The 15798-nt window shown below is 44.0% G+C and overlaps 2 protein-coding genes across 3 annotated transcripts; one reads left to right on the forward strand and one right to left on the reverse strand.

Annotated features, from left to right (window-relative positions):
* Positions 1-3354: 3354 nt before the first annotated feature.
* Positions 3355-8708, forward strand: col10a1a (collagen, type X, alpha 1a). The gene is made up of 3 exons (XM_083634370.1): positions 3355-3444; positions 3873-4017; positions 6219-8708. Exons 2-3 carry the CDS (start codon positions 3888-3890, stop codon positions 8051-8053), a joined length of 1965 nt encoding a protein of 654 aa, XP_083490496.1. The 5' UTR covers positions 3355-3444; positions 3873-3887; the 3' UTR covers positions 8054-8708.
* Positions 8709-13044: 4336 nt separating this feature from the next.
* marcksb (myristoylated alanine-rich protein kinase C substrate b) lies at positions 13045-15575 on the reverse strand. Of its 2 annotated transcripts, none has more exons than XM_083633475.1 (2): positions 15276-15575; positions 13045-14264 (listed from the first exon to the last, which is right to left on the reverse strand). In XM_083633475.1, exons 1-2 carry the CDS (start codon positions 15369-15371, stop codon positions 13716-13718), a joined length of 645 nt encoding a protein of 214 aa, XP_083489601.1. In that variant the 5' UTR covers positions 15372-15575; the 3' UTR covers positions 13045-13715. The 2 variants fall into 2 exon arrangements, with proteins under 2 accessions (XP_083489601.1, XP_083489600.1); XM_083633474.1 differs by having other exon boundaries at positions 13045-14267.
* Positions 15576-15798: the final 223 nt, after the last annotated feature.

Here is a 15798-nt window from a genome sequence, read left to right on the forward strand (position 1 = left end):
GAGTGTATGAAGCACGTGTGTAGCCTATTTTACAATGAGCAGCATCAGACAATATGAGTGTATGAAGCACGTGTGTAGCCTATTTTACAATGAGCAGCATCAGACAATATGAGTGTATGAAGCACGTGTGTAGCCTATTTTACAATGAGCAGCATCAGACAATATGAGTGAATGAAGCATGTGTGTAGCCTATTTTACAGTGAGCAGCATCAGACAATATGAATGTATGAAGCACGTGTGTAGCCTATTTTACAGTGAGCAGCATCAGACAATATGAGTATATGAAGCACGTGTGTAGCCTATTTTACAATGAGCAGCATCAGACAATATGAGTGTATGAAGCATGTGTGTAGCCTATTTTACAGTGAGCAGCATCAGACAATATGAGTATATGAAGCACGTGTGTAGCCTATTTTACAATGAGCAGCATCAGACAATATGAGTGTATGAAGCACGTGTGTAGCCTATTTTACAGTGAGCAGCATCAGACAATATGAGAGCGACGTCATGGGCTTCAATTTGAAGGTTGTTAACCTAATTCCTAATGGTTATTACAATGAAGCCTGGCAACCACATCAAGTGGCTGCGAGACCGTAATGAGCTGAGCAGAAGCTGCCATGTGCTTTCACAGTCTTCACTTCTACCAATAAGCACAAGAACGTTGAGTCTTTTCCAAATGAACTCAGTGGCATGTTTAGAAAAATAAATAAATAAATATGTTGTTGTGAGGATATAAACATCTAAATTACACTGCTAACTTGAGTCCACCTCATGCCAAGGTACACTGACCTTCCACAAAATGAATGTTACTGCCTCCTGACATGCAAATGCAGATTGTTGTTTTGTTATGGATACATTACAGAGATGGCTTATTGTCCTCGGAAATTGAAGTAAAAAAGGAGAATGTCTTTGCAGTGGTTTTGTGCTGTTTAAACATAAATAAACTGAAATTATCTGAACCTATAAACATGTAAAATCCTGACTCCACCCTCTCTTGCTCTGTCATTTTAGCTCAATCTGCTGAAGCTGGCATGCCCGGGGCCTCCTCTTGGGGCAAAACATAAAGAGATTTTGAAATAATATAGTAACTAAAACATATCGTAATAGGTGGGATATGGAGCCAAAGTTGTGGCAGTCATTAGTACACCAGCAAAATGGAAGTTCAGCTTCAAAACATTTACAAAAAAAAATTAACACATACAGCAAAACATGACTTTGCTCAGCTGATATATTTAGCAAGACTGAACGCGTGGGATCAAAATAAAAAATGTGACTGGCATTTATATGACATTGGCCTTGTGCCTCCATCTTTAGCCTTGTGTTGGGCCTCCATCTTTAGCTACTGCTTGAGTTGCACGTGTCCTGCTCACGTGTCATCTGACATTTCCTTATCATCCCAAGATATTCAGAACCTCCGCTTCAAACTTTGACAGGAACAGCAAGCTCAAACAATGCTTGTTAACCATGATTAAGTGCTATAAGCCTTGCAAGGTAGCACTTAGGAAGATTGCAGATAATTTGGTCTAATTCTGAAAAATAAAAAAGAAAGAAAAGTTCAAACAAGCTCCATGTCGTAGAATCTTTAATTATAGCTTTGGTGAAAGAAGGCTCTCAGTGTCACGTGTTGTGTAACTTGTAGGCTACAGGTGCCTTGTGCAGAAACCTGTTAAATCTCACATCATCCTGTACACAAATATACACATATTCACACATCAGTCATCAGCATATTCATCATGTGAACACAGGAAGGAGATGTCCATAAATGGCCCCATGGATGGAATATAGAGTACCCTACACATCGTTTATGGCTACTTGTGTGTTTGAGAACATATGATTATTTGGGTGTATGCATTTCCTATGTGGCCAGGCTGAAATTGAGAAATTACAGTTGGAGGATCTCAAAGTAAGCAGCAAGGTGGGGTGTGAGGGAGGATAATACTGGAGGATATAGCTGATTGAGGAAATACAACATCATGACAGAAACCAGCTCTAATTGTAGGAATAGGCCCGAAAACCTCTGATGATGTATATGTGCTGAGCGACCAAAAATAACAAGTGACCACAGGGGCACGGCCCCTTCTCGACAGCATCCCACTCTGTGGAGGTGCAGCAGTAAAACCTGCCCTCTGGTGTCTAAACATTGGTACTGCATGCAACAGTCACCACACACTACCTCACATTCACAAGACTGGGACAGAAACAGACCCAAATGTCTTTTCCAGCAGCTCTTTATATAGCTTTATTAGTTGTTTGGAGGGTGAAACACTTACACAAATACACCACCTAACGACTATAAACTGTTCGCCCTGAAATAGTGACCGAAAATCAAAGCCTCTCTGTCCTCCATTAGCCCCAAAGCTGACCAAATAATATTCAGGATACTTTGTTGATCTCAGGATGAAAAGCTACAAATATGTACAGATGTACTACATCAAGCACAATTGTGATGATAGGTGTTATTAAACGCCATGTGGTTATTGAAACCTCAGTCTTGGTATTTCTGCTGAGATGCATTAAGTCAGACAGACAGACAGACAGACAGACAGACAGACAGACAGACAGACAGACAGATAGATAGATAGATAGATAGATAGAGATGGGAAAAGGTAGGCTGAATGCATAGAATAATCCTACCAAGCTACACCCCCCCCCCACACACACACACACACACACTTTTCATCCATAGCACTCTGCACAACCTTTCCATTTCCCACCATTTCCCCTGTTTACCTTATCATGGCGGGGTGGAAGGTGCCCAGACGGTCAGCAGAGGTAAAGGGCAAGTCTACACCGACAGGCTGAGGGAGATGTAAATTTGGAGATGAGTCTGCTACTGTACATCCTCAATGCCAGCTTTGTGAAGCAATGATGGTGCCCCTAGAAATATGTTTTGTTTGTTTTGAGTTTATTCACATGTTGGGATATTTAGGGGTCTTATAAACACTTATAAATATAAACATGTCCTGAACATGTGAAAAATATATATGTTGCAAAAACAAAATGAATGAGAGTCAGTCCAACTAAATTTAATATGTCCCTTTAATTTTAAGCCCAGCCAAAACAGCATGCACGTCACTCATCTCTATTGACTTATTTATTTGCTGCTGTTTTTGCTTGAACTTGATGATTGTGTCGTTGAGAGAAGAAGACTGAAATAAGTGATAATCATGTGTCTGGATATTCAAGACATGGAGGCACCCTGATGTGACATGCCTGCTTTGGGCAGATCTGTCTGCTAATTACAGCCTAGCTCAGAAGGAGGGAGGTACTTGTGTGGTGGGGGCTTTTTTTTTAATGATGCGAGGGGCAGATATGGTATAAATACCCACATCATTGTACTGGAAAGCAGCATATCCTCAGTTGTGCTCCCACCCTAAGGATATACAGCGGCACCAGCAGCTCACTGGTGCGGAAGAGATTTGTTTTCCTCCTCTTTGGATGCCGGTATGTGTGTGTTTTGCCTTCCGCTCTAAGCATCTCCATCTCTGGGGGAGTGTAGGCAACATTTGGGCTCTTCTCAGGCCTACAGTGGCTCCTGTGCCAGGGGAAAGCAAGCAGGCTGGGGAGGGGAAGCCGAGCAGCCTGGGGGTGATGCCTGGATCTTCCATTCAAATGCCAGTGGAGGATCCAGGATGCTGAGATCTAGCATTGAAATCTCCACCTGTTACTCTTAACTTGGCTGCTTTTATTGTGCTTTACTTAGGCTACATTTGCTCTTCATAGAGTTTTCTGTAAAGATGTAAACTTGTAGATTTAGTTGAAAAAAGTTTTGAAGTTTTGAAAGAAAACAGAACTAGAGAGAAGGCCACTGCTTGAACAACCTTGATGCAAAGAGGCTGGTTGTCCTAAATGTCTACCTGTTCCTTTTGCAGATTTGACCTTTGATAATGGACATACGTGTAGCAAGCATCTTCCTCCTCCTGGTGGCCTTGACAGCTGCCCACGGAGAGAGATATGTGGTGAAGAAGATGGTAAAGGCCGCTCCTCAGTACCAGCCCTACTCTGTGAAGAGCCATGGTAAGAACCACCTGCAGCCTCCTGCTGTCTCTACAAACTATCTTTGTGCCCTGTGCCCTCACAGACATGCATACCTTCTTCACATACGGAACATCCTCACTCAATAATACCTCTCTTTGCAAGCAACATTTCACCCACTCTCTCTACGATCCTGCCTCTTACCTTTGGCTCTCCTGCTAAAGCATGAGCATCTCTGTCCTGGCCAATAGGAAGAGAGTAGACACCCAAACAGAGGCGGGCCACAGGCAGCCACACTCTACTCACTCGACTTTGAAACTTGAACTCCAATTGGCTCTGGAACCATCCTGATCTCTCGTGCTCTGATTGGCTGTGAGGGTGCAGATGCTTGTCCAATTACATTGTCTGTTTAGATTAAGAATTTGCATAACGGCTTATTTATACGGTGTGCAGCTTTGCAGTCATTTCTTTCTCTGGAAGGATAGGATGATGTTTGATAACGGCATCTAACTTCAATCCTTTCTTCCAGTTATTGTAGTGTTACCGAGGCTTTTACTTATTCTTTCTCATATAATTTTTTTTTTTTTTTTTTTTTTTTGCATTTGGGCCTGTTTCATAACAGTTAACATGATAGACACTTTTAGAAACTTTCTTTCCTCTGTGCATCGCTGTAACTGCTTTTATTGGCTGTAGGCTAGCTCATGTTTTTCATATCAATGTCTGGGTGAATTTAGCTTAATATCTCCCTCTAGTGATTGATATCTAACATTTTGATGGACATACTGTTGTTGTGAGTTTTGAGCTGCCCTTTTCAGATGCATCATTTTCAGTAGATTTAGCATATATCTCACTTTAGTCATTTAAGCTGAAAAAGTTCACCACCTACAAACTTTCTAGGATTCTTTCCTTTATTGAAGACAATAGAGAGATTGATATCACTACATGTTGGATTGGCATGCAATACAAAATGGGCATTACTACTTTTGTGCATATCTAAATAGTGCTATTTTTATTTGAGAACATATGCATAAACTATATGTGCTTCATGCTGAATTATTTTTAGTTTGTTACAGACAATTACAGTCCAGTCACCCAGCAGTGTGGTTTGTTTGGGTGTGCCTGCCTCACACAGAAGTAGAAACATCTGTTTGGCTTTATGGTCGGCCAAGCAGTGATGCCACATGAAGGCAGCAAATTAAAAAAGACTCCCTCTCATTCAGACATACGCTTTCACAAAGAAGTCCCCTGGAGATTTCTCAAACTCTTTGAACTCCACTATATACAAAAATAGCAACTATGATACCAAAATTGATAGGAAAGACAGATTAAAAAAATTATTTGGCAGTTTTTAAGAGCTCAGGGTTTGAGGAAAGAGTTGATTAATTGACTCATTGAGTGAGTGAGTGAGTGAGTGAGTGAGTGAGTGAGTGAGTGAGTGAGTGAGTGACTGGCAACCCAGAGCACAAGACTTGCCCCACCTGCTCAGCATCAAATATCATTGAATAAATACGTTGCTTTGCAACATACTATTACTGTATTTTAGTAGTGACATAGCAGGGGACATACGCGAAATGCTTTTACTTATTCTTATGATATGTTCTTTTTCAACAACATTCTGCCACAAACTCATTCATACTCACACAGACTCAGACCTGAGATCTGTCCAGTACAACCATGTCCTGCTGCTGGTTGGCACTTTAATGGAATACAAGTATAGAGACACTTCAGAAAAACTTAAATTTGCTCTATGATAGCATTGTCTTTACCATGTTAATGGTAGTAGCGTGTAGTGTATGGATAACTGAAACTTTAACCACAGTGGCTTTTCTTAAAAGCTCCAAGTTGTATATTATTATTATGGATGTAACATTGCATTATAATGGTATAACAGGCCTCCTAAGTAATGCCTTTGCAATTGCATACACTTGACCAAGTGCAATTAAGGCTTGCTACATTTGATAACATGGTAATTAAAGCAGGGGTCCATACACTGCAACATGTTACTACCATTAAGTGTATGCAATTGCAAAGGCATTACTATAGGAGGCCTATTATAATGCAATGTTCATAGGAGTAATAACAATACACAACTTGGAAAAATAAATCAAGTTGTGTATTATCATTATGAAAATCCACTATGGTTAAAGTTTCAGTTGTTATTGTATATGATGTTCGTTTGTTTGTTCGTTTGTTGTTGTTGTTTTTTTAGGTATTGATGAGGATCTCTGTCTTATTCTTCACAGTTGTGTCAGTGGCAGGTGAGCCTGGTGCCCCAGGTGAGCCCGGCCCTGAGGGACCCCCTGGCCCTCCTGGCGAGCCAGGTAAGGATGCCACTGGTGAGCCTGGAGCCCAGGGTCCTCCTGGAGCCCAGGGACCTGCTGGCCACTCTATCGCAGGCAAACCTGGATCCTCAGGTGGACCTGGCAAGCCTGGCATTCCTGGTGCCCATGGTGAGAAGGGAGACGCTGGAGCTTCCGGCGCTCAGGGACCCAGAGGAATGCCCGGACCTTCTGGAAGCCCTGGACCCGCTGGCTTCTCTGCTACTGGCAAGCCTGGATCTTCAGGTCTACCCGGAGCAATGGGACCCAGGGGAGAGTCTGGTCTGAAGGGACATCCAGGTGTACCTGGCCTGCCAGGAGTTAGGGGTGATAGAGGGGTGGGAGCAACCGGATCTCAGGGTGAGAGAGGACCTGTTGGACCTGTGGGCGCAACTGGAGCCCCTGGTCTGGCCGGGGTTGGAAAGCCAGGAAAGCCAGGTATGACCGGTGAGGCAGGAAAGTCAGGTAGCCCAGGTAGGGATGGTAGCCCTGGTCCCATGGGACCACAGGGACCCAAAGGCCACACTGGTGCCACTGGTGTAGGTATGTCAGGTAAACCAGGTGAGAACGGAGCCCCAGGTATGCCCGGCCCAGTTGGTCCTAAAGGCCACCAGGGACCTGTTGGAGCCACTGGTGCCCCTGGAGTCCCCGGATATGGCAAGCCAGGTGCAAATGGAGAGAAGGGAGACAGAGGATATACAGGGGCCACAGGTGTCACAGGCACAAAGGGTGAGCAAGGTGTAACTGGAGCCACTGGTGCTACTGGTGCAACTGGATCCACTGGTGCAACTGGCCCTCAGGGTCCAGTAGGTTTCCCAGGTGAGAGCGGCCCTGCTGGCCCTAAAGGTGCCACAGGTGCAACCGGATCTCAGGGACATAAGGGATACAAGGGAGATCAGGGAGCACAGGGTTTCCCAGGCAAGCAGGGTTATCCAGGCACAGCTGGTCCCACTGGCCCCAGAGGTGCCACTGGAGCTGCAGGTAACAAAGGTGACAGCGGGGCCCCAGGTAGCACAGGTGCCTCAGGTATCCCTGGCCCCGCTGGGCCTAAAGGTCTTCCCGGCCGCGCAGGTGAAAATGGTGCCTCTGGTTCTGATGGCGCTCCAGGTCCCAGAGGATCTGCTGGGCCTTCTGGTCCCTCTGGTGCTCCTGGCCTGAAGGGACACCCAGGTCTCCCTGGTGCTCCCGGACCCTCTGGCTTGGCTGCTAAGGGTATTTCCGGACCTCAGGGTCCCCCTGGTCAGGCCGGTGAGCCCGGTGTCGATGGAGCCGAGGGCCCAGCCGGTCCCGCCGGCCCCCCTGGTCCTGCTGGTGAGGTTATGTATGAGAAGAGCATGGGAGTTGGTGAGATTATGGTCAAGTCCCCCATGTCTGCTTTCACTGCCTCTCTGGCCACTCCCTACCCTGCTGCTGGCACCCCCATTAAGTTTGACCAGATCGTGTACAATGCCGAGAATCACTATGACCCTGAGTCTGGCCTGTTCACTTGCCAGGTGCCCGGAGTTTATTACTTCTCCTACAGCATCCACGTCAATGGAGCTCATGCCCTGGTGGCTCTGTACAAGAATGGCCAGCCTGTTATGTTCACTTATGATGAGTACAACAAGGGCTTCCTGGACCAGATGTCAGGTAGCGCTGTCTTGCTGCTCGATGAGCAGGACACAGTCTACCTCCAGATCCCCGATGATGAGGCCAATGGCGTCTTTGCTGCCGAGAATGTCCACTGCTCTTTCTCTGGGTTCCTCATTGCTTCAACGTGATACGGTGGGAGTTCCCAAAGGTCAAACAACTAAATTTGCAATCTATTTCTCAAACTAAAGTAAACTCCCTGTTCATTTTTCCTCAGCCAAACACAGACAGGTAGTTCACTCTCTTCTTTGAGGAATAGTAGCATCTTGACTTGAAAAATACAAGAAATGGGTGCTTAGAAGAAGGAAATCTAATTTATGAAAACATGTTATCAGGGATGGGGGAAGCAATCCACAAAGTTACCAGTGAGCTTTTGTAATGGAGACAGCATGTGAAATTGAGGTGTTATAACTGTGTTGTGTCCTTAATTTTTCTTTTCCACTCTGTTCCTTTTATACTGACTTCAACTGGTGATTCTTTTTGTGTGTGTGTTTATTTGTTTTTGTTTTGTTTTGTTTTGTTTTTTGTTTGTTTTGTACCTTGTTTTTTGGTGACCAATAATCTTATTAAAAGTACACAAATACTTTCTGTGCAACATGTTGTACCTGTTGTCCTTGTCTGTGACTTGAACATTGTGAAATAGTAATGGTCAAATTGACCATTATGATGATATAAGACACCAACAATGCTGTCATACCAATGCAAACTGTTTACCAGCAACATTGTTATATCCCTAAATATGCATTATGTCATGTAACGCATAATGACCAAAATAAAAGATGTCTTAACAAATGTTTTTGTCTCAGTAACAATTTTTCAATGTGATCCTTAAAGCTGACTGAATTTCTTATAGAAAAATTACTTGAAGGCACTGTTAAACTTCAACTGATTGAAACATGAAAGTAATGGGTCATTTTATTGGCTCAAATGCAATTATACTATTATACATTGGAGATTGTAGAAATGTCCTAATTCCCAGTTCAGCCAGTTCAGTTTATGTGACACTTTATTCATTTCCTGGGAAAAATTCTACAGAGCAGCTAGTAGGAATTCACTGTTTTGCTCAAGGACACGTCGGCGGGGTGAATGATTTCCATCACAAGAGCTTGAACCTGAGTCATTCACACCCCATACTGTACACCTGGTTTTTAAATGTGACCTGTATCCGGATAAGTTATCTGGATAATGGTCACATTTAAAAACCAGGTGTAAATGGGGTTTAAATGATCTGAACACAATGTGAGCCAGACTACCTGCAGATGTGGTCAGGAAGTTCTGATCACATCCTGATCACAATGCATTTTACACCTTGCATTAGCATGCATTTTTCCTTATCCAGATAACTTATCCGGATACAGGTCACATTTAAAAACCAGGTGTAAATGGGGTGTCAGATGATAGACACTACTCTCTATGCCACCCTGCTGCCTATTTTACACTACTTTCTATGCCACCCTGCTGCCTATTTTACACTACTTTCTATGCCACCCTGCTGCCTATTTTACACTACTTTCTATGCCACCCTGCTGCCTATTTTACATTACTCTCTATGCCACCCTGCTGCCTATTTTACACTACTCTCTATGCCGATCATTAATACAACTGGGAATGACTTATACTTTCCATTTTAAACTGTTGCAAAATACATTAAAATACTGCCCCCCCACACCCAACCCCCGCCCCCAACAACAACAACAACAACAACAACAACAACAACAACAACAACAACAACAACAACAACAACAACAACAACACACAAATCTTTATCTCATGGAAGTAGGTCCTACAGGTGATAGCATAACAACCGTAGTGCTCACAGTAGGCAACCAGCCATAGCAAAATGTATCAAGTATGCGATGCACTCTTATGTGTCTTATCTTGTTGTATTAGCTAACTTTCTTGTAATAGCTTATTCTCATGGCTCCGGATATCGGAGATGGGATGGATAAGGATTGTAAAAATATAATCCTTCTCCACATGACAGTCATTGGTTGTCTACTGGTGGCAGCCACAGTTTACAGAAGACTGCAAGACCGAATGTGTGTGCTGAAAATAGTTCTGGTGGATGAGGGACAGGGACGGTGCTTTGGCAGGGCAGAGCTGTTTGATCCTCCCTGGGAGAGAGGGATGGTGGTTAGGTGAGGGGCCCAGGGAGACAGAACAGAGAGTAAATTGGGCAGAGGAAACCACCGGGGGTTGCCAGCCATAAGCCACAAGCAGCTGAGAGGACTGTCATTCAGAGACGTGCTGTGGTCGGGGTGAGAGGTGGAGCAGATGGCGTTACAGACAGGAAGACAGACAGGGCAGCGACCACGGTCCACTCCACAACCATGTCACCACACTCCCAAATTATCAGCTGCATCCTAGACGAATATTACACTTTGATTTATTTTCGTTTTCCATGTGCGTATGCTGTCTGGTATTCCATCATTTGTAGCCTCTTTCAGGACTGTGGACCCCTACACATGAGTGTAGGAGTGTGTAGGAGCAAAGTGACAACACTATCCTGACAGGAGCTACAGCATTTGTCACTGAGTGACCACGATCTATGTATTCATCTGTATCGGGGCGGCTGTAGCTCAGGAGGTAGAGCGGGTCGTCCACTAATCGCTTTGGATAAAAGAGGTCGGTGGTTCGATTCCCAGCTCCTCCAGTCTGCGTGTCGAAGTGTCCTTGGGCAAGATACTGAACCCCAAATTGCTCCCATTGGTGTGCCAGCACCCTGCGTGGTAGCCTGCCGCCATCGGTGTGTGAATGGGTGAATGTAACTACTGACTGTAAAGCGCTTTGGATAAAAGCGCTATATAAATGCAGGCCATTTACCATCTATTTATTTATGTATAGCCTAAATCTGTCTAATTTTTGAAAGAAAGAAATAATGAATGAATGAATGAATTAATGCTGGGATAGCTGCTGCCGGGACACTGTGAGCAGCATGTGGGCCGGGGCAGAGGTGGGCAGCCGACACCTCAAAATCCTGTCCAAGAAGGACATGCAGTCCAGGGACGCAGGGACAGAAATATTATGCATAAAAACACACCCTTCTTGCGGTGGCTATGGTGGAGTACATGAGGTTAATCTGGGAGCAAAGGAAATGGACGGTTTAAAAGGAGCTTGGGTACAGCTGTGGGCAGCTAAAAAACACCCTGGACAAGACGTCTCTTCTACTCTTAAAAATATTCTGGTGTTTTCATGAGGTTTTGGATTTCCTAGATTCCCAACATGTCAATGGTGAGCAAAACTATCAGTTAGATGCATGTGTGCAGTTGTTTGCTATAGATACCGAAATTACGGCAGCTCTAGACATAGTAAAAATGTTTGTTTTGAACACTATCATTTACAGTGCAAAGCCAGGAGCTCTGTGATTGAGCAAACAGAGCTATAACCCCAAATCTTATCACACAATTATGCTGTGGTTGTTTTCCAAGCAGCTCAGGCATTTCCCGAGGAGAGGAATCTGAAGTTCAGCGAGGACATCTCACTTTGTCACACTGCAAATTATGCAAGTTGGGAGAAAAATATGCTTGCAATAATCACATATTTTGTAGAATGTGCTGACAGGCTCAAATGGGCATTTCACTGAAAATTCACCTCACCATTCTATTCTCCCACCATGAAGATTAGTACTACAGGCTTCATTTGATATTTGGTTGGAATTTATTTGATTTTGGCCCTCTTCACCCCTTTTATAACCTGACACTGCCAGATGATTTGTTTTCACATAAGTGTGATGATCTCACGATCTTGAGCGAATCCAGCTACCCCTTTTAAAACAAAAATAAGCTGGGGAAATAATATTCTAAACAGTATCCTTTACAAAGGCTTTGGGCCAGTTACATTTTCTTTCTAGATCATTTCAGTGAGTTAAAAGATTTAGCGTCTTCCCTGTGAGTTTGGTAGACAATTTCACATTAACTCAATAACTCTTAAACTAATTTAGTTTCTGCATGTTTCTAACATTATGGGTTTTTTTGCAGGGTGAAATGCCCCTTTAAAAAAGCAGATACCAAGTTTAACTCAAAAATATGCAAGTCGAATAGAGATCTAGGTCTTTTAAAGATGAACTTCTCTGCTTCACCATCTTCAGATCAAGACCTGAATGGGTTAGAATAAGATTGATGGAAACAGCAACTCTACACTTCCATCTCATTCAGCCACTCACCACATGAGGGTGCTGTAATGCAAATAATCCCCATGAACATTATCCTCACCCAGGGTTCATACAGACATTACAAAACGAAATTCAGTGACTTTCAAGCACTTTTTCAAGCACAATTTATTTATTTTTTCATTTTCAAGGACTTCACGCAAATCAAATAACTGATTTTCAAATATAAATTTGCCACAAAATGGGCATCAAATTTGCATTATATTACATTTTGTCTTTAACAAGTTCATTCTATTAATCTTGTGAATGCGATGGGGAAATATTTGTCTAAAGATTGCTTTGACTTTGAACAGATGCTCATACCCCAGTAAGCACCTTTTGTCTGTTTAATACCAACTTTCGTGAAAATATAAGACGTGACAGTCACTGACAGACAGCATTATGTGGTTCATGTGAAATTGAAGGACTTTTAAGCACCTTGTTTAAAAAATGAGCTATTTTCACGGTATTCCAGGACTTGATTTTTTTCCCTCAAAATCCAAGCACTTCAAGCACCTTGGCAGAACCCTGCTCACCACAACAAAAACCTAGATGAAAAATCTCACACCAGCTCAAATTTCAGAAAGCCATCATGGGAGCTGAATCAATGAGCTCAGAGTGCCAATTCATACTTTATATTCTTCCACCGTGCTCAAGGAAAATAGACTGAACACCTCAATACCATGTTGTAGGCAGGTATACCTTCACTCTTTAATAGGGTGAAGCCTTAGCCTGGACATGAACTTCTGAAGCTAGCTACCAGCTAGCTCATTTTCATTTGCTGTGGCAGCTGCTCAAATCGCATTTGCAAATGCAATGCCAGGCTAGTGATGCCTATGCACAAAAAAGGATAGTGTCTAGTGTTCTTTTCAGTCTAATCAACACAATTTTCAGTGTGGAGTTATAGTCATCACAGCTTGATGCAAAATCTGCTTAAAACATCTCCAATTTTATTCAATCTTACAAATGGTGAAAAACAAGGAAACTTCATTTACAATGGGTAATCTGTTAAAAACTTCAGTCATTTAGGTACATCTCAGCCATAAAACCAGTAATATCAAAGTCTATACAACGTGCATTACTAAGTCTGGAAATGGTGGAATCTAATGGAAAGTGATGAGCACCTATTAACTAAAACTAATCATTCAGGAATGGTCGTGTGTCCACAGGAGCATTGAGCTTGAGTTGTAAACAACTGTGCACTGCAAAGACAACATTAAGACTTGGTTTAGGACTTTCCCTTTAAATATCACAATGTGTCAATCTTGCAAACACAGCTTTAGCTGCTACATCCAATTGCCCAGCACCAAATACTTCAATTAAATATGTCAAATTCACCAACCTGTCAACACAGTCATGGTTGAATGTAGAAAACATTCACACTCGCATTCACACTGACACGCTCACCCACATCACAATAAATGCAAACACCAATGGAGCAGTGAGGAAGCGGCACGCTCTCCTGTACACCTTCTGTCCATCACTGCCAAGGACATTGCAGTCATTATGGATGAAATGGTTGTAGAATAATAAACAAACACCAACAAAAAATAACAAAAAAATCCCTGGTTTTAGACAAGTCCTCGCATTCCTTCAGACAGGTTCTCTCCACTCCTTCGTTCCGGTATCTCGTTCGTTTAGCAGGATCACTCGGCGTTGGCAGCCGGGGCCTCCGGACTAGCTGCAGTCTCCGGTTCAGCAGGTGAAGCTTCGGCCACTTTCTCCTCTGCCACCTCCCCCTCTGCCTTCACTTCCTCTGCCTTTGGCTCCTCGGCCGCAGCCTCCTTCACTCCCTCCTCAGCTGGCTTGACCTCCTCAGCTGCAGCCTCCACCGACTCTGCCTTCTCCTCTTGGGCCGGGGCGGCGGCTCCCTCCTCCACCGCCTCTTCGGATTCCTTCTTGGTCTTCTTGAAGGAGAAGCCGGTGAGCTTGAAGGAGGGTTTCTTGAAGGAGAACCGCTTTTTCTTCTGTTTGCCGTCCTCGCTGGTGGAGGGGGTGCCTTCCTCTGGCTTGGCTGAAGCCTCTCCGTTGGTGGCGGCGGGCTCTTTCTCTCCGTTGGTCTCGGCCGCCTCTACTTTCTCTGCCGGCTCCTTCGGCGCCTCCTCGGCAGGACTGCTGCCGTTGGCCTGCACATCAGCTTTGTTGGCCTCCTCTGCAGCTGGAGAGGCATCCCCATTGGTCTTGGCATGGCCATTCTCCTGGGAGGAAACATGAGAAAAATGTCACTCCTATGCATGCACATCACCATGCTGATTAAACAATGGGGCTACACTGTGTTGATTGCCCATAATCTCGCCACTAAAAGGCCAAATAAGGATCTTCCTATGAAGATGTGGATGCAAGACTGCCCCCCTGCAAAATCTGGCGTGCTGTGATATTTATTCATGCTCGTCGACTACTAGTAACCAATGGGAAAATAGTCCTAAAACTGCAGCAACATCTGTTACTAGGAGAGTGACGACAGATCAGTGGCTTTCAGCAGTAGGCTAGTCAGTTAGACCTCAGTACCGCTGGGATCCACTAAGCGGCGTCGCGTGTCTGCTTGGTGGAAATAACACAGGAATTTGGGGAATTTTTAATGGCCCATTTCGTCAAACAATACATTTTATATCCCGTTTAGAGCGTTTTGCCGTCTCTGGTCCTGCTCCTCTTTCAAATGAGTTGATGGTTTGAGTTATGAGCGCATGGAGCAGGGCCCTTTTCTCGAACCTGGCAACAAAGGCGTGGTATCATTTTTAAAATGGCCATGCCAGTGAGAGCGACTACAAACCAGCACCCTTTAATCACTGGATAACACGCAGCCACAATGTTTATGAGCCCGAGACTCACAGTGATTGTGCGATGGTTACAGTGAATTAGAAATGTCATTTGATCCATTCTCTAAGAAACGAAATAGCTTGTTCCATAAAGGATACGCGCATGACTCCCTTAATGCTCAAACAAGCAAATATCAATATGTATCAATTTAATAAAAGCATTTGAATTAATTGTCCCCACTTGAAACAATCTTTCGTTGCCAAACGTTTAAAATTGCGCACGCAAAGTCGCCAGTGAAAATTGATACATGTGGCCACTTTCCCTCAATACCGGTGAGCGTGGGGATGCGCTAAATTGAACATGGAGCACGCCATTGACGCAACACATTGCTAAATTAAGACCAAATTCTACTTGATAAATAACATCAAACAATCCAAATAGTCATTTACCTGTCCGTTTGTTTTGGCTGCAACAGCCGCACATTCTGCAGGCTTATCTGCGGCAACTTCTCCCTTTCCAGCGGTTTTGGAGGTTTGTGCTCCCATGCTTTTGGTCCAACAAAGGAACCCAACCGATCAAATGAATGAACAAAGACCGCAAGCCTCCTTCCAAAATTCAAGTCAAACGCCGATACCTTATTCTCAAACCGAAGCCGAGGAATCAACTCGAGAGCAAAATTACCACACGGGACGGATAAGAACTTGCAAAATGTCTCCCGATGCAGCTAAAGAAACGCGAATTCCTTCAATTTTTTTCTCGAGCAGAATTTGTAAATGGAGAAATTGGCTGCGCCGCAAATGAGATGCGGAGTACAACGCCCAAGTCCACTGATGAATGGGCGCTCGGGCTATGACGACAGAGCCACCCCTTCTCCACCAATCACAAGTCCAAGTCAAATACGGAGGGTGGGGGGTTGGAGAGGGGTGCCATGGACAATAGGAGAGAAACAACAACATGGCCTACAACTTGTTT

The sequence above is a fragment of the Poromitra crassiceps genome (assembly GCF_964638095.1).
Source record: "Poromitra crassiceps genome assembly, chromosome: 3".
Classification (NCBI taxonomy): Eukaryota; Metazoa; Chordata; class Actinopteri; order Beryciformes; family Melamphaidae; genus Poromitra; species Poromitra crassiceps.